This window comes from Lampris incognitus, chromosome 8 (genome assembly GCF_029633865.1).
Source record: "Lampris incognitus isolate fLamInc1 chromosome 8, fLamInc1.hap2, whole genome shotgun sequence".
Classification (NCBI taxonomy): Eukaryota; Metazoa; Chordata; class Actinopteri; order Lampriformes; family Lampridae; genus Lampris; species Lampris incognitus.
This window is the reverse complement of record NC_079218.1, coordinates 21282977-21307245: the sequence shown is the minus strand read 5'-3', so window position 1 is coordinate 21307245 and position 24269 is coordinate 21282977. Positions and strand designations below refer to the sequence as shown.

At 45.4% G+C, this 24269-nt stretch overlaps 1 protein-coding gene across 4 annotated transcripts in view; it reads right to left on the bottom strand.

Annotated features, from left to right (window-relative positions):
• gria4b (glutamate receptor, ionotropic, AMPA 4b) overlaps positions 1–13117 on the bottom strand; it is a 104600-nt gene extending 91483 nt beyond the window's left edge. For all 4 annotated transcript variants that reach the window (XM_056284750.1, XM_056284751.1, XM_056284749.1 and 1 more), the window contains exons 1-2: positions 13030–13117; positions 10122–10280 (exon numbers count right to left, since the gene is read on the bottom strand). In XM_056284750.1, coding sequence (XP_056140725.1) covers positions 10122–10280; positions 13030–13117 — 247 coding nt within the window. The remainder of the gene's footprint in view (positions 1–10121; positions 10281–13029) is intronic.
• Positions 13118–24269: the final 11152 nt, after the last annotated feature.

The window sequence follows — 24269 nt, the reverse complement described above, 5'->3', positions numbered from 1 at the left end:
GAATATATGACGCTTTGAAATAACGTTTAGATGGTATGTTGAATTGGCATCATTACATAAGGCTTCTCTCAGAAAAAAAACAAAAACTCACAATCACCTGACAGGTCTGCTTTTCAAGTCCGACTCTAAAAATAAATGGGACGAGAGCTAATTACGACTGAACATCTTGTCTACCTTGATCGTTTAGAACGGCAGTTTCTGTATAACATCATAAAACTACACACGTCTTGTCAATGAGTGCAATTACGCCAGGGACAATTCACAGTATGTATATGCAGTGAGCACTACACCCTTCATATCCTAGATGTGCAGGTTGAGCTTTTAATACATACATGAGGTAATTCAAATACAGAATCGCACTCGAAGAAACGTCAGCCATTAAGTTTGTTGATGGATGGGCCTTTGTGCCAAGCCTTGATATTACAAATGGTAGTTGTCTTGTCTAGGGTGGAGGACACGGTTTGTGGCCTTAAATGTTCCTCAGGAAAACAACTATAGTTCATATAGATCTGTTTGGTGGTTACAAATGGTTAGTTCTTACTGCATAGCCAGCTGTCCCCACACAACACCGCTGAATAAAGCTTAATGCCCCTTAACCTAGCCACGTCTAAATTTGGCTTCAGTAGAGCCTGCCCTGCGGTTAATGTGCCCCAGCCGGTCACTCTCCCTCTAACACTGGGCACAGCTCCTGAAGGATGTCATTGAGCCTCGAGGGTTGTGGCACAACCCCAACATTTTACTTTTACACTCACATTGTTAATCTGCCATACTGCCGGACTCTGAACTTCACCGGCTATGAAGATCCAAAGTACTTTCCCCACATGTAAGCTAACAAGGAAATCCCCTGTTTTACCTCCGGCTTGGTCGGGCGTTCCTGCAGACACATTTGGCCGTGTCTGCGGGTGGGAAGCCAGATGTGGGTGTCTTGGTCGCTGCACTAGCGCCTCCTGTGGTCGGTTGGGCCATCTGTTTGGGGGGGGGAACTAGGGGGAATAGCGTGATCCTCCCATGCGCTACATTCCCCTGGGGAAACTCCTCACTGTCAGGTGAAAAGAAGCAGCTGGCAACTCCACATGTATCGGAGGAGGCATGTGGAGCGCTCCACCCCCTCGGCAGCCCTCCCCGGATTGGCAGAGAGGGTGGAGCAGCGACCGGGATGGCTGAGAAGAGTAGGGTAATTGGCTGGATACAATTTGGGAGAAAAAGGGGGGGGGTCCCCCCACAAAAAAAAAAGTACATAGATAATGGAGTAGTCTAAACAAATCTTTGTGACAGCTTTAGTCAAGGTTTGACTAATGAATTAAAAGCAAATAGCAGTCCAAACTTGGCATTAATGATATAATGCAATGTATAATAAATCTGACAACAACAAAAAAAAAACCCTCACCAGATGTGACCAACTGAAATTGTACCTATTTATATTAATGACCTAGGGAAGATCCATCCATCCACTATCTGAACCGCCCTATGATGGCCTGGCGGCCTGTCCAGGGTGTCTCCCCGCCTGTCACTCAATGACTGCTGGGATAGGTTCCAGCATCCCCGCGACCCTGAGAGCAGGATAAGCGGTTTGGACCTAGGGAATAACGTGGTCCAAATCCTAGATGAATATGTGCCCAGAGCAAAGTTGAAAAACTCTTCGATAGATTCTTATGGACTGATATAACTGTATAACTGATCAGTTGGTGTTGTCCAATTTTAGGCCCCACAATAAATAGTTCCAACATTTTGACAGGAGATTTCCATAATTTTTTTCTTTCTTTTTTTGCACAAATTTCATGTGAGTGATGACGGAAAACGTCCTCGGTCAATAGAGTAGTCCATAGTAATGCCGTAAATCTATGGCTGTGCAGAGCTTCACAAAGGTTACGCAGGGGCCTGGCGCATGATTTAGCAATGCTATGACTTTACACAGAGTCTCGCCAAGGGCAGCCATGATCCCGCACACCTTCAACAGACGAGTCGTATCCTTGAAGTGACAGTGAGGGAAGAGCACAAGAGGGCAGCCACTTATTCTTACAGGGAAGGCGTACTTTGTAAGCCTAACTTGTGTTTGGTATTATTTGTTGGTCAGGGATTAAGATATCTCGAGACAGACCAGGAGAGCCTTACTTCATCTGTCAACTGATTAAATACACCCTCCCACCCAACATGGAGGAGTAGGTGTCCATTCACTAATGTAGGCTAGGGAGGTGGTATCAGTGTGAACGCCATCTTGGCCCATTCAGTACCTCTTTCATCATCTCCGTGTGGAGCTGGAGCAATCCCACTGAGCACGAGACCCAATTTCAAGCTCTCATTTAGCTCAGAATAAATCTGACCCTAATGTAACCCACTTTTAGACTGAACTGTTTAATTAATTATTACATAATTACATCGCTATAGCCCAAACAAATATAATTGTCTGAGATAAACAACGCAAATCCATATATTGTGCTAGATTACTTTTAATTGCTTTTGCCTTAGCTGCGGCTATTTAGCTCTCCAGCGAAGAGATTCGCTCGTCTACAAGACTTTTCCTTTCCAAACAAATGTAGCCCGGATTTAGCCTGGCTTTAGAGTGCATACAATTTAGATGTCCTTTTTTTTTTTTACATTTAAGCAACATAAAATTGCTTTGTAAGATGTTTAGTCTGCAGGTCAGTCCACTAACGCTTTAAAGCTTGCCCAAAATCACACTTTTGTGCGATTGACTAAATTCACCTTTTTATTTTTTAGTGTCCTGCACTCATTGGTACATCAGACCCATCTCTATGCACATAACATCCATATTTCTGTGCATGGCACTCTACATGAGTGTACACATTCTTGTCACGTTCCTCTAAGAAATCCACTAGATGTTTCTCTGTTTAGTCACGTATCAAGCAAAACCAAGAGTTGAGCGAAGTAAGTTGTGGTATATTGATGCACTTGCCCTTGGTTTATGGTCATTATTGAGCTACGGCTTGGTAACAGAGATAGGAGAGCAGAGCTAGAAATGCTGAGGGGGCAGGGGAAAGCATGGTGGGCCTGAGAGCAACAACGCTGCTGTCCCCACATTAGCAGCGTTCAACTCCTCCCTCAGATGTCCTTGTGTTTCGTCTTGTCTGTAGCCAATTACAGTTGGTCTTGATGAGGTCCTTCAAGTCCCATATGCCAAGAAATCCCATCAGCCATCACCTCCTCCCTCTTTTGCATCCCACCCCACATCCCTCGACTTGTGCCTCTTCCTTTCAACCTTGCACACATTAATCTCTCATTAGTAGCCCCGCTGCCCCTTTCCCCAGACCCGTGCTTTGCCCTTATACCAGCCATTAACCAAACTCCTACAGCCACACACACACACACACACACACACACACACACACACACACACACACACACACACACACACACACACACACACTGTCACCTTATACTTCTGGGGACCCCTCATGGACCACATTCATTCCCTAGCCCTTAACCATAACCTTTACCATCATAACTACATGCCTAACCTTAACCCTTACCCTAACCTTAACCTAACCTAATCCTAAATCTAACCTTAACTCTAAACTCAAGTCCTGACCCTAAAATAAACCCTTTTCCTCATGGGGACCCGTAAAAAGGCCCCACATGGTAGGTGGTTTCTATCCTAATGGGGACATTTGGTCCCCATTAGGACCAAATGTCCCCATTAGGACAGAAAAAACAGGTACACACACAAACATATGTGTGCATGTGTGCATGCGCATGCACACACACACACACACACACACACACACACACACACACACACACACACACACACACACACACACACACACATACTCACGGATGTACTGCTAAAAGCGTTTTTTTTGCCGGTAGCATCAGAAGAATTCATCAGGAGAAAATGAGGGGCACTAGCAGCCATTTAAAAGGTAGCACTCACTACTCCAGCAGCGAGTGGAAGAGTGCTCCTGAATGGACCCCATGGAGGGAGAGATAATTGACTCAAAGGTTTGCCGTGCTGCAGGGCCAGATTGCACAGAAAATGCACACATACGCAGCATATAAAACTCTTGCAAAAGGAAGAACATTTGCACAGTCAAGGACAAATATGACAGGCATAAAGTCCTATAGCAGCAGGGCTAAATGGCCCTGTATATGCACACGTTGTGCATATACAGGGCCACTCATTGGCAGGCTTTAATTAGAATGACTCAGAGTGGTATGCTGAATATGCATTACTCGTTGCAGATTAAGATGACATGGTGTCAATAAAGGCCAACACAGGGGGAACCATGAGGGACGTCAATTTAACCTATTCCACCATCTCACCCCCCCCCTCGCCGCCAAACTGCACCCACTATACCCAGAAGCAAATAAGCAAAGATGCCCTTGGTAATCCACAGCACTGAAGAAAAGGGGGATAGAGAACTGACCTTTGTGCTGGTCTGCAACATACACCTCTCTAAAACCAATGTGTCACTTCTGCTGCTTGAAAATCGTAGGGGCCCCATCTGTTAGTCTCTAAACACCGAGCTACCCATTCAAAAAAAAAAAAAAATATATAAACAAATATATATGTCTCCTTCTCAATAATCTTTTACATTGCATTGCTTCACGATTCGTCTCCAAAAGGCGCATCACAATCTCTGCCCCATTCTCCTCCCTAAATCATTGATTTAAATCCAGTGGGGGTGTTTGAGCACAACCCTAATCCATGACTGGGGGCTGAGTGGATGGCGATGAGAAACTGAGCACAGCAGAAGATGATGCGAAATCCTTTTTGTTCAACTACTCCTATCGTGTGCATTTCTCACGTTCTCTCAAGAGGGATGGGTTGAGTTTCAAGTTAGAGAGTGACGACAAGTTAGGGTGAAACCTCTGCGTTTAAAAGAGACGTATGGGGACAAAACTCAGATCTTGGGGGTCAAATCAGTCCCATGGTCACAGCAGGTCTGTTTAACTTCTTATTTCGTACTTGATAGTGTAAAATAATTTCTGATATCCTGAAACACGATTGGCATAGAAGGGAGAGTGCAGTTCACTGCTGCCCAATATCTAACGTTTAATCTCTCATTATGAGATTTGGTGTTTCACCCGGGTGTTTACATTGACTTTCAACCCAGATTCCCTCTCAGAGCAATCCTGTCGAAGGGATAAACACTTGGCCGCATGCCAGGAAAGCAATGATCATAAACTGCATGATGCATGATCATTGCATCTTACGTAAATCAACTTATCTGTTTATTTACCCCACCCCCCTTCCCCCTTCCTCCTTCTCCAATTGTATCTGGCCAATTAGCCCACTCTTCCGAGCCGTCCCAGTCGCTACTCCAGCTCCACCCCCTCTGCCGATCCGGGGAGGGCTGCAGACTACCACGTCTCCTCCGATACACGTGGAGTCACCAGTAGCTTCTTTTCACCTGACAGTGAGGAGTTTCGTCAGGGGGACGTAGCACGTGGGAGGATCACGCTATTCCCTCCAGTTCCCCCTCCCCCCGAACAGGCACCCCGACCGACCAGAGGAGGCGCTAGTGCAGCAAGCAGGACACACGCCCACATCCAGCGTCCCCCCCGCCTACACGGCCAGTTGTGTCTGTAGGGACGGCTGATCAAGCCGGATGTAACATGGGGATTCGAACCGACGATCCCCATGTTGGTAGGCAATGGAATAGACCACTATGCTACCTTGGTTATTTACTTTTGTCACACATTTTGTATGGGGTTTACCATCGGGTGTCCGCCAACGACAGATTGTCTCGTTTGAAATCGCGTTGAAAGCTAATGACCCTGGCGCTCGCCCCGAGTCCATGCATGACCCACACAACAGTCAAGGCTCATTAAAAAGTTTTGAAAAGACTCAGAAAATACAGGCAGAAAAGGACGTTGGTCCACTCAAATGAATCAATTTTCAAAAGGCCAGACACTGGACGCTTTCCTAATGATGCCAGACAAGGCTTCATCGGCGTGTCCAGGCTTTTTCTTTTTATTCTGTTCATTCCACTGTTCGCTAGCCACACTGCCCGGCGCACAAGGTTTCCCTTCATTTCTTTAAGAACCAACAAAATGAAATGTTATTTACAGCCGACCGCCATACACCTTCACACTCCATGACCCTTTTGTGAATGATATGGAGACCATTGTGAGTCGAGCGAAACTGCCGGGCTCTGCTGTAAGTCTAGGAAAACTGGGAAACGATAATCAAGGACAATGGTAGCGTAAGAAAACATTCGTCCCCATCCTCCCACCAATTATCCCCGTCAGCTTCCTGATAGCTGTGAGCCCCGCCACTGAATGGCCTAATCTCTCCTCACAAATTACCTCCGTCACACGTCCCCGTTCCAAATGTACGCCCTTGAACGTTACATGGTAGTACCATTATCTCGGGAGTGACTGGGACTCTGATAATGGAGGGAAATGGGCGATGAGGAGAGAAAGGAACGAAGAAACTCCAAGATATAACAGAGGAAAATAACAAAATCAGCTGTGCGGTTCGATCTCAGATCCCCCACTGCCCCTGAGCTATCAGAGCCATTGATTTGTTCATGTAATGCTGTTCTGATTTGCCTTGGCCAATCAATGGGCTGCAGATTCACTTCCTGTGACTGTGCGAGCATTAGACTAGCGGTGAAAGAGCTTCTAGATTCTTCCGTGGCTGGATATGTATATCTACCTACCCGTTACTCCACACCGAGACAACCGTTTCTCTCTTCTCCTTGCATCAGTTATTGGGATCACTTCTATTTGTCTTTTGCTGTTTCACCGACTTTTGTTGTTGTTGTTGTTCCCATATTGACTGAGGGAACACAAAAACCACATTTTCCCAGCTTGATATTCCTAAAAAAAACAACAACAAAAAGGACGGAGGTACAGAAAAAAATATTTCACTCTAGTATAGATACACAACTAGTTCAGTTAAATTCAATAGAGGTCAGACTGCATGTATAAAAATACACTGATACCAAGCTACCTTGGATTTAATATTATTGAGATTACATTCAAATTCCTGCCAGCTACATCTATCTTCTATCTTCTAGATAATAATCAAGCACTTTTGTGTGGCCCTTTTGAAAAATAACTCAACAAGCGATAGCCGGCCTACATTTCAGAGATGGGTCACTGTTAACTCAGAGAACTCTGCAGAAAGTGTAATGACAGCTCTGTCCAAATACTGAACCTCATAGAGCTCCTCTTATGCCTAAAAACACACACTTGTGACATTCATGTCAGAGAAGCAGTAAATACTTTGAATTTGCTAAAGTGGATATAAAAGCATGGCCAACAGAAAAAAAATGTCTTAGAAAATCCAAAATTCAGCTGCAAATTTGCTGTAAATTCAGCTGCTAGTTCAGATGTGGCAAAATCCTTGGCGTTATTGCGTCTCACTTACAGACACACGCACGCACGTACACACACACACACACACACACACCCACACACACACGCGCGCACACACACAGATTTTACTCATATTCCCTTGAAAATACGTGCGAGCAGTTTCTTGTCAAAGCTCGAGCCCTACAGTGTCTTCATCCCCTTTGCAAATGTCGTGTCAGATGCATCCTGCCCAGGCTTTCATTAGCCCTGATTTTTCGGTGATTTGTCTATATATAAACCCTTTCTCTCTTATCTGCGTTTAGCTGCAGGGCAGAGGTCCTGCATAAACGTTGCATAAATTGCTCAGCAGCCTGCGATGACAACCCTCCCACTGCTCTGTGTCTCACTGCACCTCGAAGACTGTAAAACACAACCGGTCATACCATCTATGGTGGGATCTAGAAAATCAATGGCTAAATTAAGCAGAGAATGAAGTGTCGTTATGTTGGGTAGTTGGGGGCTCTCACGCGAACGTGTGTGTGTGTGTGTGTGTGTGTGTGTGTGTGTGTGTGTGTTCTTGTTCAGCTATATTTGAGAGGAATAATTTGAGTTTTTAATCATAAGAGTGAGGACATTTTGCAAAGTAAGGCCATTTTGGACAGTCCTCACTTCTTCAAGGGGCTATTTTAGGGTCTAGGACTTGGGTTTAGGGTCAAGGTTAGAATTAGGATTAGGTCAAATGGAAAGAATCACAATTTTCCTCATTATCGCTACATATGTTGTAGGGATAACACTCTATTAGTAGTAGCCATAATACAGATCATTCTTCTGTGTGTCTCTGAACGGCATTGAAATTGTGCAGAGAAGTGCCCACCAGTGATGTAACTGACTGACAATTTGTGAATGTGAAAACTGCAGCCCTTATAACTCTAACTACAACAACTTACAACCATCCATCCATCCATTATCTTAACTGCTTATCCTGCTCTCAGGGTCGCGGGGATGCTGCAGCTTATCCCAGCAGTCACTGGGCGGCAGGTGGAGAGACACCCTGGACAGGCCGCCAGGCCACCACAGCGCCAACACAACTACAAGAACTACCTTCAGTGTTGTGGATGTTGTGCTGCTGTAAAGCCCCCTGAGGCATGTTTGTAATTTGTGATATTGGGCTATAAAAAGAAAATTGACTTGACTTACTTGACTTGAGTGTGCTACATTGACATTTTTTTTCAATTTTTATATATTCTGTTGATCCCCATAGGAAAATTATACTCTGCATTTAACCTATCCTAGCTGTGTAGCTAGGAGCAGTGGGCCGCCACCGTGAAGCACCCGGGGACCAACTACAGTTCATCTTGCCACGCCTCTGTCAAGGGCACAGACAGGAGTATAAAACCTAACATGCATGTCTTTTTTTTTTCATAGTGGGGGAAACCGCAGCACCCGGAGAAAACCCACCACAGATACAGGGAAAACTGTGATGGACTGGTGGCCTGTCCAGGGTGCCTCCCCACCTGCTGCCCAATGACTGCTGGGATAGGCTCCAACATCCCCACGACCCTGAGAGCAGTTTAAGCGGTTTGAATAATGGATGGATGGATGGAAACTGGAGCACCTGGAGAAAACCCACCACAGACACAGGGAGAACATGCAAAATCCACACAGAGGATTACCTAAGATGACCCCCCCTAAGGCTGGACAACCCCGGAGTTCGAACTCAGGACCTCCTTGCTGTGAGGTAACAGCGCTAACCACTGCACCACTGTGCTGCAGTGGTGGCATGAAATAGGCTACATTGTATAAGAAAATGTGAATAACAGCACATCACATAGCTTTTGTGCTAAATGTCAGGGAATGCCATACAAAGGCAGCCATTCACTGAGTCCTGTCACTATTGTACACTTTTCCGCTCAATTTTGATGGCGTTGTAGACACACAAAGAAGACTACTCAGTATTATGGCTCGTAACTGAGTGTTATCCTGAAGACAAATATGGAGATGATGCTGACAACATACATGCAGCAACATATAGCGAGAGATAATATACAGAAAATGTTGACATAAGGTTCATTGTTTCCCTTTAAGGTTTTGTAAGGGTTATGGTTAGACATGTAGTTCTCATGGTTAGGGTTAGGTAGGGGCTAGGGAAATAATGTAGTCGATGAGGATCTTCACAAGTGTACAAAAACAAAAAAAAAAGAAAATTTTAGTCTGTGTGTGTGTGTGTGTGTGTGTGTGTGGGTGTGAATGATGTCTGGAAGTTAGGGGCAACACTTTAAACAGGGCTAACAAGCTCAAAGCTCTTCCTTCCCAGAGCTCCCTGCGAACCTTACATGCCCACCACAGGTCGACGCAGGTTAGATTTGACAAACACTGACAGGCTGTGCAGTACAGGCGCCTCAGAGGTACTGACAAAGCAACCTGCCACAACCTTGCACCCACACATGCGTATGCTGCATAAACCAATTTACGCACTCAGACAGTCATTCACACTGACACACGCACATACACACACACAAACACAATCACATGTGTACTGACATATACAAAACCATGCACACATGTGCACACATCCTCACAAAAACTCAGACACGCTAAGCTGGTGGCAGTGCCACAGAGCCTGCGGCAAGTTCTACTGTATGAATTTGTATGTGTAAGCATGGTTGTGTTCACAAATAACCACAGTAGTGTGTAGTCCTCCTCTTTGGACACACAATACTTTGTAATGTGGAAAACCCCCCTTTCTTTTTACAAACCATTTCCCCATCTGCCCACCGCTTCATTGTTTACCACAACAAACCTTACAGTGCACCAACACAATGTGAGGATATCTAGTCTTGGTCAGTTAGACTCACAGGCATTGGTGACAGCAAAGCTGTTGGCCGTCTCAATATTGTCCACATGAGGCACCAGGTTGAAGGGGGCTTCTGAGGCATTGGGGCTAGTGTTGTGCAGGAAGATAGCCAATCGAAAGGCAGTGTACTCTTGATCAGTGTTTCTGATGAACAGACCACCTGACAGGAGACGAAAGAGAGAGAGAGAGAGAGAGAGAGAGAGAGAGAGAGAGAGAGAGAGAGAGAGAGAGAGAGAGAGAGAGAGAGAGAGAGAGAACGAGAGCGAGAGTTAGAGAGAGAGAGAGAACAACCTGCATGTGAATAAAGCTTTGAAAGACAAACAGCAGATCACCAAAGAGCAGATCTTAGATTTATAATTCCTTTAATCATGGACAGTTCATATGTCAATAACAACGTCTCGTAGCTCAGTTGCATGATTTTACAGCTCTATACCTCAAACTGATCTTGCTGTGGCTGTTCCACTGAACGTTTTGTATATAAATCATTTATATTTCATAGTAATGTTCATAGTTCTGGGGCCAGAAAAAAAAAGCATGTTATGATTATGACAGATGCTGCAATGAGGACCATAAAGTCTCTTTCTAGTCAAAGTTATTGACACCGTTCCCGACACTGCAGATACAAGTCGGATATTCATTTCGCCTCGGCGTAAGGTAGTCTTGTCTCCATACACAAATCTTGACTTCTCACGGTCATGAAAATAATATTTAAATTTCACGTAGAGATGGATTTTGTTTCAACACAAGAACCTCATAAGTTTCAACACCTGGCATCCTCAGGGGGGTGGAAAAAATGGAGCCACATTTTTTTAGCAAGAAAAGCTGAATTTTCCTTACAGGAAATTATTAGTGTTTCACTTAATGGCTCAATTCTGCATGGGGAAAGTTTGGGATATTTTAAAGTCCACCCCATTAACGATCCTCTTCTCATTAAAACATTTCCCTGCATTAGCAGCTAACAAGTACAGACAGGAGCCTCCCGAGACTCCCTCAGAAAGTACAACCACTGTTCGAATTATAAAATGAAGCTACACTTTTTGTACATCATAATGCGGGAATTCGCCGATGCTCAATAGGAATGAGTTATACAAATGTTTAACTTTTTTGTTTAATCACGCCTCTGATTATCCATGAGTCAATTTCCTTCGCAAAAACAGATACAACTTCTATGCTTTGTGCATTTGTTATTTTCATTGGTGATTAGTAGAGGATTAAGCACTGGACCCTCCTGCAGATCAAAATCTTATCAAGCCTTCACGTTTATGATGGTGGATTTAACTTATTCTAGGTGCAGCGCAAAGTCGAGTTAAAATGCAAAACTCAAATGTTGGGCTTTACGTTTCACAGGAGCACTGCACCATAATAAGTACGGTTATTAAACTATGTACACCGGCCTCTTTTGGTTCTAACAAACTCCATTTGCGTTTACATGTGGCGATTCGAGTGGGCTTGGTCGTCGCAGCCCACTTTCTGCAATGACCTCCTGCGACCTCCAGAGAAATCCCAGCATGCAGATCTCTGCTAGTTGGTGAAACCACACGCCCACAACCTGACACATAAGACCCGGCCAGGCCTTGGGAGGGGATGAGAGGATGCACTTTTGTAACCATAAGTACACCCGAGTCCTCTAACGTTTTAGGTGGCGTCGTCAAAAGCTCTTCGCAAGTTTGCAATAATAATGATAATAATAATAATAATAATAATAAGCTTTATTTACATAGTACCCTGCATTCATGAAATGTGCCTCAAAGTGCTTTAGGTCCGAAACAGCTTTCATGGTGCAGCTTAGTAATGTTGCCGTTGTAAATCAATAAACCTCACATTTTAGCTGATGGGAACTGGCAGTGTGTTTTGTGGATATATGCTAATCGTGCCTCCTCTCCGTGACTACACGTCCTTTCCAGGAGCCATGTTTCAGTGTATTAGTGATGCAGGGGGGGTATGGCTAATGGGTGTGTGTGCCATCCTGTTCACCTGATTCTGAGAATGCATGCACATGATGGACGGCCTGTGACGGAAACTGAAAATATACAAAATATAAGGACGCAAGTTGTGGTGGATTAATCAGGCTGCTGCGGCAAACATATCATATATTAGTATTGCTGCAGACAGCCCTGAGAACCCCAGCATGCCTTTACTGACGGGTTTACAATGAAGGAGAAACTTTCTAGCGCTAAACTGAGGCAAAAAACAACCAATAAAAACCCTTTTCTGCTGTTTAAACAGTGTCAAGAGACATTTGGTCTCAGATGGAATCTGATGTGCTTCAAACTCGCTGGGAATCAGCCAACTCGGTCTGCCTGTGAGTGAAAGGAAAGGCAGAAATGGTGTTTTTTTTCTCCTCTTTTTTTAAAGGCATTAGCTTTGGCTGAGGTTCTGGCAGCCGTGAGGGCTTTTGGGTTGATATGACAAGGACAAAAGGTTTCACCACAGTGCACAATAAGTCTGTGAGGGTGGAACAGCAGCCGTACATCCAGTCTGCAGCGGATTACTTTTCAGAAACCCTGCAGCCAGCCGAGCACACGGAGCACTGATCTGCTGCAGTGCTCCGGGATACCCACGGTCCTACTGACACCTATACAGCCACATGCATTACAGTATATATACCGCATGTGCTCCGCGGTTCACAGGCAGCACAGCACCCAGACAAACAAACAAAAAACACAAAACACCCCATCGTGTCATTTGAACGGGAAAATAAGTTTGTTTTTTCAAGCCACAATATCGAATTCAATGTAATTTTCATGATTTTGGCAGGAGTACTGCGAGTAAAGAAAACACCTCAAGATGCAAGATACACACAACAACAACAACAACAGCAGAGCAACACAAATATATGTTCAGACTCATTGACAAACACAGAGCCGTTTTGGGTTTTTTTTTTAAACCCCCCGCAGCTTTGCACTCACCGATCTGAACGCTGCTTGGAAAAGCGCCCATTGTCAGTCCCCAAAAGCCAGAAAATATCAATAGTAACTGGTCGCAAGGAATCCTCATTTTGTTTTGGTTAAAAACTGATGAGAGACATCGAGCAGGTCAAACATTCAGGCAAAATCGCCGGGATTGAAAAAAGCAGCGGTAGCAACAACGATGATGCTGATGGTGGTGATGAAGACGGTGTTTATGTGTGCCGTTCATTAGCGGTCCATGTGTGGGTTGAGGTTTTGCCCGCAGTGGTCGGAGCTCCTCCGTCCGTCCGGCGCTCTGGATGCTCCTCAGTACACAAGATGGGGGGAGCTCGCCAGCGGCGGCGGCGGCTGAATGAAGATGAGACGAGCATCACACATGCGCTTATTTCCTACCCTGTCCCCAGTGATGAAGGGGTGAAATTCAACAAAAAAAAAGAAGAAGAGGAAGGTGGGTAAACTATGATCTTCCCTCAGTGATCGGGGAAACCAATTGGCGCGTTTTCGTGAAATCTCCACTATTCTGTGTGCAACTTGTGTCAGTTGGACTGTCAGTGGTGATGCGTGCACGTAATGAAGGCTCGTGTCATCGCCACCGCAGACGAGACGGTTCGCGTGCTTTTACCCTGCGCGCATGGAGAGCAGCGCCCACTATATGGGACGTTCCCTTTTGCACCTATACAGGCCTAACTTTGGCGACAGGGTCCACTGTGGTAGACCCCCCCCCCCCGCTTCTGGTCACAATGGGACCTTTCATAGTCTCATTTGTAAACGCACGTGGCTTAAAAATGATAATCAGCACTTGTTTCGAGTACGACTTGCAAACCCGATTCAGCACCATCCGGTCTGCAGCTAGCTTAACCAACACGTGGAGAACCACTCTAGTGAGACCGCTTGTCTGGTCTGCCCGGGGGGTGTTGTACTAATATAAGACTCCGAGGCTGTAGTCGAGCTCGTGTTTTTGCTGATAAGGCATCCCCCCCCACCACCACCACCACCAAAGGCTGGCCTGTTTGAAACGCGGAAAATGTGCAGTAAGATCATTTTGCTTTCGTCAGTGTACATAGTAGCCTATCCACAGGGGAAGGAAGCATCCACATCTCCCCCCCCCCCCCCACACACACACACATAAACACTGCATCAACTTCCTCAAATCCTCAGGCTGAAAAAGCAGTTTCTCACAAAACGCTTCACAGATTTGAGTATGCACCACGGTAAAGACAATGGACCTCATCCATCAATCATTTGCACCTACAAATTTGCTCCATTGAAATGTTTTTTAGCCCTGAAGTTTGTCTCAGAGATCAGCGTAGAACCTGGGTAACCCCTGAATTTAGACACCGACTGGCTAACACTGATGTCTTTGCAAGCCCGGCTGATTGCTCGTTGCAAGAGGTAGACTATAGATGATAGGGAGAAGGAATTACAATTAACCATCAGGCTTTGCTGCTAACTGTCAGGCAATCTTGAGAGCTAAAAAAAAAAAATTCATTGGATGTGTAAAAACAAATTTGTAGGGACCAACGATTGGTGAATGAGGCCTGTTGTTCGAAACACAGGCGATCTTCAAACTTCTTTTCAGGACGCTGCTCATCATGAAAACTTCATGCTCGACCCCCCAATCTAAACTGAAAGCAATTTGCCAGATAACCCAAATCCCTGAAGACAGGAAGCGTTTTGAAGGCCTAATATGCGTTTATATGGCTGATTTGGAATTGACACGGTACGTGGGTTTGAGGTTATGGTAAATAAAGCACCAGGGCAATACATATAGAAAACATATTCAAATGTTGACTTTGTATTGTATTACTGGATACTGAAGGCCTACCTCTTTTTTTTTTTTTTTTTTTGTTTTTTGCAAAACGTCTGCTACTTTAGTCATTCATAGCAATTCAGAAACCGTTTACGACAAAATGATCTGAACGATAAAGCCATCCCAGGATGCTGATTTGATCATTAATCTGCTGATTTGATCGTTAATCTGCTGATTTGATCATTAATCTGCCCAGAAGGTAGAAACATACAAGATCAAGTCAATCCAGTCTTTGCCTACTGATACAAAGTGGCAGAACACTGCTACCTGCTGGCCGAGAGGACCGGCTCACCTTTGAAGAAGCAGCGTCTTGGCGGGGGGGGGGGGGGGGGGGCTAACTTATTTTGAGGTGATTTTGTAAAATTGGAAAGATAAGGTCACAAAAAAAAGAAGTTTTAAGCTCTGAGTTCACTTTAAGTGCCAGTGCAAGTCATCAGTCTCTATTGTCTGGAAGAACGACTTCCCAACAATAGATGTGTCTTAAAAACACATGAGGATCAACACTGCTGTTAAAATGCACTGATCGAATTCAACTCACAATGCGAAATATCAAGCAAAGTTGTTTTTTGTGTGTGTGTGTGTGTGTGTGTGAAAGTACCACCCAAAATGAGCAAATTACAAGACGATCACAATGAAATGAAAGCCACTATATTTCACCTTGTGTTCTTACAATGAATGTGTTCTCTGCGTTTAACCAATCCTATTGTATAGGAGCAGTGGGCAGCTGCAGCACCCGGAGACCAACTCCAGCTCGTCTTTCCATTGCCTTGCTCAGGGACACAGACAGGACTATCAACCCTAACATGCATGTCTTTTTGATGGTGGGAGGAAACCAGAGCACCCGGAGGAAACCCACGCAGACACGGGGAGAACATGCAAACTCCATGCAGAAAGGACCTGGGACGGCCTGGGGTTCGAACCCAGGACCTTCTTGCTGAGAGGCAACAGTGCTAACCACCGGACCACCATGCTGCATTGTGGTTTTTACAGATGGGGTGAAGTAGTGTGTGATTATGGTAGAATGACTTTCGTGATGATCCGGCATGGGCCCACATGGACAAGCAGCTATTAATGGCCCCCAAAACGCTCCGTCTTGCCTTGCTGTTGTGTTGCTTGATTCTTTGGTTCTCTGAAGCAATTCTCATATACCGTCATGAAACCACAGTGCATTGCATCATACAATTGTGTCCTTATATCTGCACCAAGGTCCACTTGGAGATGAACTTCGACTTCCTTTTTTTTGCCATCTTATTGGACTACTTTGGCTTACACCCATATGAAGTGTTCACACCTTCGTGAAAACATTTGAACTCAACAAAATCTTCTATAAGTTTATGCAAAATTATGAGGGGGGGGGTTTAAAGGTGCCTTAAAAGTGTCCCAACAGCAGTAACAAATCAGTGGAGGGGTATTTAACTTTCAATTTCTCTAGGCCAACCTTCCATTGACAAAACACTGGATTCAGCAAATAATGTAATGCAGTCGAGAGCCGTGCATCTTTACACCTGGGCTTTCAATGACATCCTCTTGCACAGAAAACACCTTCAACTCATGCACACACAACAGCACTACATAGTTTTATCGGCTACAGCATCATTCTACGTGTATAACCTCTTCATATTTCAGCTTTAAAAAAAAAATCACACTTTCGGGCATAATTGTTTTGCCTAAAAATGACTGGTCACAGTTATTGTTGTTGATCACTAAATGCAGGCTAACTGCAGTTAAGGTTTAGCTCTCTAACATTAGCTGGACTGGTTTTCTTCAACTGTCTCAATGAATAACGCTTTTTCCCCCCACACATGTAATGATCACGTGGGCGAAGCCCCGCTGCAAGGCGTTGACACCTAATAAACCCCTGCACACCAGGGCAAAATTACAATTTGATTGGTGAAAAATGACGGAACTCACAACAATATTCTCCTGTGGTTTCATAGCAGAGCTGGCTCACTCCAACTTCAGGAAGCTTGTGGGTGCATTTCAGATTCACCGCAGGGAAACAGTCTGACTGGATAAAAGTGGGTGGTACGGTGGCGCAGTGGTTAGCGCGGTCATCTCACAGCAAGAAGGTCCTGGGTTCGAGCCCTGGGGTAGTCCAACCTTGGGGGTCGTCCCGGGTCGTCGTCTGTGTGGAGTTTGCATGTTCTTTCCGTGTCTGCGTGGGTTTCAGGTGCTCCGGTTTCCTCTCACAGTCCAAAGGCATGTAGGTCAGGTGAATCAGCCATACTAAATTGTCCCTAGGTGTGTGTGTGTGTGGGGGTGGGGGCCTCCCCGCCTGCTGCCCAGTGACTGCTGGGATAGGCTCCAGCATCCCGAACCCCGATTGGGAAAAGTGTCTTGGATAATAGATGGATGGATGGATGGATGGATAAAAGTGAGCTAGGAGAGAGAAGCACAGGTGATTATAGATTGATAGAAATAAATGATGTTAAAGAGGTTAAAACATGAAAAGAATATGAATGCAACAAAATGAGAGAAGTGTGTAATTTAATATGCAAACTCTCTGAGCGGTCACAGCAGCGCTCTACATGGACCTGGCCCCATTAGACCTGCCCATGTGTGGTTCTGATGTGCTTAGAAGGCCTCACCTACATGTTAAAGTTGTTCTCAGCATAGATCGCACACATACTTGCAAATTCCCATAGTTCATAGCTCCCAAAATATGTGCCTTAGGCGGTTATTTTTTTCTCTCTCTCAAGGTCACTGTGATAATATTGTTAAATATTCAAATATTATGCCGCCTATAATGAAACGCAATCGGCCTTTATGAATGTGCAGTGTTTTACAGCTCAAAAGGGCTCTTACAGGCAGATCATTTCATTGCCCCGCTGGTGTTTGTGCAATATGTACATTTCTACTGAAATATTCACTAAACGTTAGCTGTACACGAGCATGGGGAGGAGATGTGGTGTGTTTTATTTTTACCCGCTTTTCATCTGAAACTCAGTATGTTGATTTGGTTTCTTCACAAAGACAACCAACACCCGAACAGGGGTCTGTGGACCTGACATGATGCTGTCCATGGCGCTGAAATACAGATGCCAGATGCTATAGCTATCCATCCATCCATCCACCCACCTATATACCTATCCATCTATCCATCTATCTATCTATCTATCTATCTATCTATCTATCTATCTATCTACGGAGTGCAGCCCTTGATTGGGTGGATTCTGCAAGCAGCTGCCGGCTTTGGATGAGCAGTTAAATTTGACTATAAATTAGCCCTGTGCATGGGCGCGCCTTGATGGGTCGTTGAGTTCACACAGACCTTATGCTGGTGGGTCTAACGGTTCAGATCTAGAGCTGCGCTGCGCTGTCCTTCCCCGGTACTGTACTCCTCACTGTCATGTGACGGTAAGGGCGGTGATCCTCAAGTACAGACCTGATCTTGAGTCCACTTTTTGAAGGCCCCCGCCTCATCTTGGGACTGCACAGCAGAATGATTCAGACTTGACCCGGTGTCAGACAGTGCTGACTCCTGAGTAATTAATTTAAGCACCAGTGGAAAACAAGATTTGAATTTACTGTTTTTTTTACATTTTTGAAATGAATATCAAACTTGAGGAGATCAATAAAATACATTTTAATCTATTTTGTTTCTTTTTCCCCATTCTCATTAATGTGTGTCTGATATATGTTTTTACTGAAATTTGAAACATTCATTCCTTGGTGGAGGAAAAAAAAAGCCTAAATAAATATTACATTGTAGTGACATTTTGACTTACACTTCTGTGGCAGACCACTATATGCGAGGGTCTAAGGACAGGGTGTTGTGGTGCTGTAAAGACCCCCAAGTCAAATTTACAATTTGTGATATTGGGCTATACAAATAAAACTGACTTGCCTATATTAATGGTCATGGTGTTTTATTGGACTTCCACTGTTACTGTGTCAGTCTTAACATAAGTTCTGGTCCCATTGGTCTTGACTTGGACTCGCCACCCTAAAGACTTGGTCTGGACTTACTCTCACCTGGGGTGGTCTTGACATCAATGTAATGTAGCACACAATGTAAGGGAAGTAATATTGCCGATCATGTGGAAAAAGGTGTAAGGAAGAGGTGAAGTGAGAGTGTAAGAGAATAAAAAGAAAACTATCCCAAACATATTTCGTACCCATTAAGCCATTTATGTCAACAGGTCACAAATGAATTTAAAGTTTGGCCCCATTTTAGGGCTGGCAACCCTGTAGGTGTGGACACACTTGGATGTTTTCTATCTTGCCTCTGGGCTTCTGCTGTTGTGTGCCACACAAAATGAGAGAGCCACAACTCATTATTGTCATTATGCATGCTCAATAAGCCATGTAAGAAGATCACAGAAAGTTGAATCAGTTCGCCTGAACACGACGTTTATTGAGATAGATACGCTTCATCACTCATCTAAGTGACTTCTTCGGTCTCAACGGACTGCAGGTATCCCCACCCTTATAAACAGTAAGGGTGGGGATACCTGCAGTAACGCATAACGACTGAAACCAACGATCAGGTTCATATGCAAATTGCTTTGACCATTAACGAGAGTTTCAATGGCCATGTGTAGTAGTCACAGGATTGGGGAATGTTTGCAATCACAGCATTGTAAGATGGTGACAGATGTACTCTTAGGTTCCCCCCTCGGTTCAGGGATGGTCGTTCCCTCTTCACATAGATGGCCTCTTTGACCCCCTGTTCAAACCAGTGTTCTTCTCTGTCAAGGATGAGCACATCCTCATCTTTTTTTTTCTTAGAGCCCCCCCCCTTTCGCCTCAATTGTACTTAGCCAATTACTCCACCCTTCCGAGCCATCCCGGTCTTCTCATCTGCCAGTGAGGAGTTTCGCCAGGGAGACGTAGCACGTGGGAGGCTCACGCTATTCTCTCCTGTTCCCCCTCCCCCCGAACAGACGCACCGACTGACCAGAGGAGGCGCTAGAGCAGCGACCAGGACACATACCCACATCCGGCTTCCCACCCGCAGACACGGCCAATTGTGTCTGTGGGGAGGCCCGAGTCCCGACCAAGCCGGAGGTAGCACGGGGATTCAAACCAGCGATCCCCATCTTGGTAGGCTATGGAATAGCACAAACTCATCGTTGAAAGAGTGGCCACTGGCCTGTAGATGGGTGTAGACTGCGGAGTCCTGGCTTGACGAGGTAGCTCTTCTGTGTTGTGCCATCCTCTTGGCCAGCGTCTGTTTGGTTCCCACAATGTACAAGTCAGTTAAGGGTGGGGACACCTGCAGTCAGTTGAGACTGAAGTGGTCACTTAGATGAGTGATGAAACGTTTCTCCCAATAAACGTTGGGTCCAGATGAACTGATTCAACTTTCTGTGACACAAATCAGTTATTGCCAAGTGAAAGAGTCTAACAGACATAAATAAACTAATAAATAATAATAATAATAAATCAACCTTATATAGCACTTTTCTAACACCCAAAGTCACTTTACAATAAACGGGGTGAAGCAAGACAACAGATAAACACAGCACAAACATACAGGGGTGGATGGAAAGTGGGGAGGCTATGAGAGGGAGAAGTGGCAGTCACACACGACGCCAGCAGTACTCTCCAACTTAAACAGATATAAAAAGGGCAAGAAAAACAAAAAACAACAGCACAGTGGACGTTGACTTTCTGTAGGGGTTTACTCCCGTAGCCTATTCCTCTCCCGAGGTAGCCTAGTCCTCTCCCGAGGTATCCTAGTCCTCTCCCGAGGTATCCACTAGGCAGTGGCACTATTTAACCCATAGCTGGGGGCTGGTTCATGGGCATCAGGGAATATCCACACGCTGGTGGGCCTGCGTACCACACGTCTAGGGGCCAGACCTCCTCCGAGTCCCTTGTAGTTCAGTCAGGGTCCAAGGTGTACCAAGTTACCGTGTGTCGCCATGAAGAGGTGCTACATAGGACTTGCTGTTGGAGAGGCTATGTACTGGCAGGGAGAGACTTATCTGCTCGGCTCTCCTGTTCGCATTTCTGCTAGCCAGCGGTGAAGGTTGAGAGTGAGACGTGACAGGCACACAACACCACACCAACACACTAGATGCTTCACAACAACCCCACTTCTTACACAAGAACGTCAGACACACAAAATGCAACAAATTTGACTGGAAAGAAAATATTTATTCATCTGTTTGATATGAACACACTTATTTCTTTCAACTCTGATGAGTCTCATATAGACTGAAAGAGACGTACACTCCATTCCAACATCTTAAAAGTTTAGCCAGTCTCACTTGGCCACTTTACAAGTGATTTTATCTGGGTAATAAACAGGATACAACTCGGGGCAGAAAATGCGCTCCAGTAAATTACCAGATTACTGGAGGCTGTCAGAAATATTCAGACTAAATGTAAAAATCTAAAGCATATTGTAACTTTTGTACATCGTTGTTAATAATGTTTTGGTCCATAATGAGCAATGTCGGGCATCCGGGTAGCATAGCGGTCTATTCCGTTGCCTACCAACATGGGGATCGCCAGTTCAAATCCCCGTGTTACCTCCGGCTTGGTCGGGCGTCCCTACAGACACAATTGGCCGTGTCTGCTGGTGGGAAGTCGGGCGTGGGTATGTGTCCTGGTCGCCGCACTAGCGCCTCCTCTGGTTGGTTGGGGCGCCTGTTGGGGGGGGGGGGACTGGGGGGAATAGCGTGATCCTCCCACGCGCTACGTCCCACTGGCAAAACTCCTCACCGTCAGGCGAAAAGAAGTGGCTGGCGACTCCACATGTATCGGAGGAGACATGTGGTAGTCTGCAGCCCTCCCCAGATGGGCAGAGGGGGTGGAGCAGCGACCGGGACGGCTCGGAAGAGAGGAGTAATTGGTAATTGGCCGGATACAATTGGCGAGGGGGAAAAAAGGGGGGGGGGCAATGTCAGCGTTTCTGAGAAGACCTGTAAGGTCATCTCATTCGTTTGAAGTCTGACCGTGTAAAAGCTGTGAGTACAACAAAAACAAAACACGTGCACCACGATGATTAAAAGGAGAGCTGAAAAGAAGCTTACGGATGTTAAAACCTTTTTTTTTTTGTGCAGTGTCCTCAAAGTGATAATATGCAAATCAGCAAAAGTTCATAAAAGGAGAAGGCTTTAAGGCCCGAGGCACTGATGTAATAACGAAGCATCAGGCAGGAGAGGAGGCAAGTCTGAGTGCCTCATTCCCAGGAATGATATGCATTATATTTCACATTCACCTGACGGCTGGGCCTTGCAGCCGGGGAACAGATAGAGCTTCAGCGACTAACTAAAGGAGACAGAACCAACATAAGCCGTTGTGAGAATCACCACATTGGTGGTTGTAGGATTAATGGATTTTGAGTTCCTGAAATTACTTTATATCTCTACCTAGACTAAGAATGAGTGTTGAATATGCAACTGTACAAGTACTGGATAGCAATAATGCATATGTTGAGTCAGCATTAAAAAGGACAATATTCCTAACACAGAGAGAGTAAATAACCGGCTTTTTTTATTACTTATTTTTTTTGCCGGTGTGGAATTTTCCCAATATTCCTCCCCAATTGTACCCGGCCAATTACCCCACTCTTCCGAGTCATCCCGGTCTCTGCTCTAACCCCTCTGCCGATCCGGGGAGGGCTGCAGACTACGACATGCCTCCTCCGATACATGTGGAGTCGCCAGCCACTTCTTTTCAACTGACAGTGATGAGTTTCGCCAGGGGAACGTAGCGCGTGGGAGGATCATGCTATTCCCCCCAGTTCCCCCTCCCACCCGAACAGGCACCGACCGACCAGAGGAGGCGCTGGTGCAGCGACCAGGACACATACCCACATCTGCCTTCCCATCCGCAGACACGGGCAATTGTGTCTGTAGGGATGCCTGACCAAGGCGGAGGTAACACGGGGATTCGATCCTGCGATCCCCTTGTTGGTAGGCAACGGAATAGACCGCCACACCACCCGGACACCCTCCTTACTGCTGTGTCTTACTGGTATAAACTGACAAGAACAAAAATGTAGAGAATTACAACGTTCATGTATAACCCTTCATCCTGTACTGATTATCTACTGTAAAGATTGACACATGTACTGTGTCACAATGACAACAGGGCTTCGTGTTAGGTCCTTTGGTACGACTGTGCATATCACAATTCAAATACATCTTCAATATCTGGTCTTTCAGTAACTGTGAATGGCTTCCACTGCGTTGGTAGCCATAAAGGAAATTATCTTGTCTCAGTTTCGAAACACTGTGTTTCAATATGCATTACTCTATCGTCTATAAAAGACTACGTTTTATTCTCATTTTGTTCTACAATGTGTTGCGGTGCAGTTCAAGAAGACGTTATGTATGTATCAGCCATGTGCATCAGTCATACAATCATTTTGTGACGTTCGTGGGTTTGCATTTCTTCATGAATGACAAGGTCATTAAAATGTCTTGAATCCTGTATCTTCTGTGTTCCTTGCAGCTTTACTTCATTGCAGACATCTTTTTCATCGTGGCATGTAAAATGGGATTCCATCATGATAAACTGTTAGAGAGGAGAAGTTTGTCATCGCCTGTCATTTATTCTGATATAGAACAAACCATTGGCATGACAGATAACCTGCTGGAGCTATTCAGTAAACTGTTTCGTCAGTGGGATTTTCCTCTTCTCACTCCCCCTGACTGTCCAATCCAGCGAATGAAGATCTCATCCTGATCAGCTCTGTGAACAGGATAACCAACGTGTGTGTGTGTGTGTGTGTGTGTGTGTGTGTGTGTGTGTGTGTGTGTGTGTGTGTGTGTGTGTGTGTGTGTGTGTGTGTGTGTGTGTGTTTTGTTAGCGCTGTCGCCTCACAGCAAGAGGTCCTGGGTTTGAATCCTGGGGTTGTCCAACCCTGGAGGTCATCCCAGGTTGTGTGGAGTTTGCATGTTCTCCCCGTGTCTGTGGTGGGTTTTGTCCGGGCACTCAAGTGTCCCCCACCATCATAAAGACATGCATGTTAGGGTTAATACTCCTGTCTGTGCCCTTGACCGAGACATGGCAAGACCAACTGGAGTTGGTCCCCGGATGCTGCAAGGCAGCTGCCCACTGCTGCTAGCTACACAGCTAGACTGGGTTAAATGCAGAGCATGAATTTCCCCACGGGGATTAATAAAGTATATCAAAATCAAAATCAAATATCAAAAAACTTTATTGGCCAAGTGTGCCTATGCACACAAGGAATTTAACTCTGGTACATGGCAGCTTCTAGCACTTGCAGACATCACTCACACAGAAAAAGAAAAAAGAAAAAGGATGAGTGTGTCATCGTGAATCTCTGCCACCGGTGTAGAGTGGAGCAGATGGGAAGCTTGTGGTGGGATTTCCTGTGCATTAGGGTTTCTGTGAAGCTTCAGGAATCCCAGAGATAGTGTCTTTGTGTGTGTGTGTGTGTGTGGGGGGGGGGGCTGTGATGGTCTGGCGGCCTGTCCAGGGTGTCTCCCCACCTGCCACCCAATGA